The sequence below is a fragment of the Numida meleagris genome, unplaced genomic scaffold, assembly GCF_002078875.1.
Source record: "Numida meleagris isolate 19003 breed g44 Domestic line unplaced genomic scaffold, NumMel1.0 unplaced_Scaffold731, whole genome shotgun sequence".
NCBI lineage: Eukaryota > Metazoa > Chordata > Aves > Galliformes > Numididae > Numida > Numida meleagris.
Genome location: NW_018364946.1, coordinates 17,187 through 19,447, shown reverse-complemented (window position 1 = coordinate 19,447; position 2,261 = coordinate 17,187). Strand labels below are relative to the sequence as shown.

Below are 2,261 nucleotides of genomic sequence, written 5' to 3'. Positions count from 1 at the left end.
GGGAAAGAAGGGGAAAGAAGGGGAAAGAAGGGGAAAGAAGGGGAAAGAAGGGGAAAGAAGGGGAAAGAAGGGGAAAGAAGGGGAAAGAAGGGGAAGGGGCTGGGCAGGAAGTATGATTCCAATTCTGTTTTCCCCACTGATAATTAACCAAACCTCAGAGATTTTAATGGTCTTTCCCCCACTGATAATTAACCAAACCTCAGAGTTTCCAATACCGCTTTCCCCACTGATAATTAACCAAACCTCAGAGGTTTTAACGACCTTTCCCCACCGTTAATTAACCAAACCCCAGAGATCCCAGCCACGCTTTCCCCATGACCACCCCAAACCTCAGAGATTGCTAACGACCTTTTCCCCATTAGCACCCAACCCCGCCGCAGCGATCCAAACCCAGCCCTGCTTTACGGATCAGGACTACCCCCCTCCCCCCCGTGCCCTCATTTTGGGGCGAAAAGGGGCAGAAACGGGGCATGCGGAGCTGCCGCACCAGTTGGCCTTGCCGCCGTTGGTGATCCACATCTTCTGCCCGTTCACCACGTACTCGTCTCCCTTCCGCTCCGCTCGGGTTCTAATCCCGGCCACGTCCGAGCCGGCGCCGGGCTCGGTGACGCAGTACGCCTGGGGGGGGGAGGGGAGGGGAAAATGGGCAATTAGAGGGGGAAAAATAATTAGCGGCACGGTCATGAAGACGGGAGGGGAGGGAGAGCCCTGAGGGAGTGGGGTGCGATGGGGAAGGGGGGGTCAGGGGAAGATGGGGGGGGCAAGAAGGGGGAAAGGGAAAGGGGGAAATTGGGGTGATCCCAGGGAGGGATCCAGCCGGGATGGGAGGGATCCGGGTGTGAGATCCCAGGGAGGGATCCAGGTGGGATGGGAGGGATCCAGGTGTGAGATCCCAGGGAGGGATCCAACCAAGATGGGAGGGATCCAGGTGGGATAGGAGGGATCCAGGTGTGAGATCCCACGGATTGACAGAGGCTGGGATGGGTGGAATCCAGGTGTGAGATGCCAGGAATGGATCCAGGTGCGAGATCCCAGGGAGGGATCCATCCGGGATGGGATGGATCCAGGTGTGAGATGCCAGGGATTGACACAGGCTGGGATGGGAGGGATCCGGGTGTGAGATCCCAGGGATGGATCCAGGTGTGAGATCCCAGGGATGGAGCCAGGTGTGAGATCCCAGGGAGGGATCCAGCCGGGATGGGAGGGATCCAGGTGTGAGATGCCAGGGATTGACACAGGCTGGGATGGGAGGGATCCGGGTGTGAGATCCCAGGGATGGATCCAGGTGCGAGATCCCAGGGACGGATCCAGCCCGGGGGAAGGTGTGAGAGATCGACTTGGTTTTTGCAGTGGCAGTGTCCAGTACTTGCTGTGTGTAGCGTAGGCCATCAGCCACACTGCACGATTCCACGATGCCACGGCTCCGTGGCTTCATGATTCTATGGTTCCACAGTTCCACGATTCTGTGGTTCCAGGATTCCATGGTTCTACACTTCCACAATTGCATGGTTCCGTGGCTCCATGATTCTGTAGTTCCACGATTCCGTGGTTCCACGGCTCCACGGTTCCAGGGTTCCACGGTTCCGTGGCTCCAGGATTCCACGGTTCTGTGGCTTCATGGTTCCACGGTTCCACGGCTCCAAGGTTCTGTGGTTCCACGGTCCCGCGATTCCACGGTTCCACGATTCTGCGGCTCCATGGTTCCATGGTTCCACGATTCCACGGTTCTACGATTCCACGATTCCATGGTTCCGTGGCTTCATGATTCCATGGTTCCACGGTTCCGTGGCTTCATGATTCCATGATTCCATGGTTCCGTGGCTTCACAATTCCACGGTTCCGTGGCTTCACGGTTCCGTGGCTTCACGATTCCATGGTTTCACGATTCCATGGTTTCACGATTCCATGGTTCCGTGGCTTCATGGTTCCAGGGTTCCACGGTTCTGTGACTTCATGATTCCACGGTTCCAAGATTCCACGGTTCCACGATTCCATGGTTCCGTGGCTTCATGGTTCCAGGGTTCCAGGCTTCCAGGGTTCCACGGTTCCGTGACTTCATGATTCCACGGTTCCAAGATTCCATGGTTCCACGGTTCCGTGGCTTCAGGGTTCCAGGGTTCCACGGTTCCGTGACTTCATGATTCCACGGTTCCAAGATTCCATGGTTCCACGATTCCACGGTTCCATGGCTTCATGGTTCCAGGGTTCCAGGGTTCCACGGTTCCAGAGTTCCGTGACTTCATGATTCCACGGTTCCAAGA

At 56.7% G+C, this 2,261-nt stretch overlaps 1 protein-coding gene across 1 annotated transcript in view; it reads right to left on the bottom strand.

The window, feature by feature from the left end:
* ACADM (acyl-CoA dehydrogenase, C-4 to C-12 straight chain) overlaps positions 1–2,261 on the bottom strand; it is a gene marked incomplete at its 5' end in the record, with an annotated part of 31,948 nt that overhangs the window by 13,613 nt on the left and 16,074 nt on the right. The window contains 1 exon segment of the mRNA XM_021383941.1: positions 488–618. Coding sequence (XP_021239616.1) covers positions 488–618 — 131 coding nt within the window.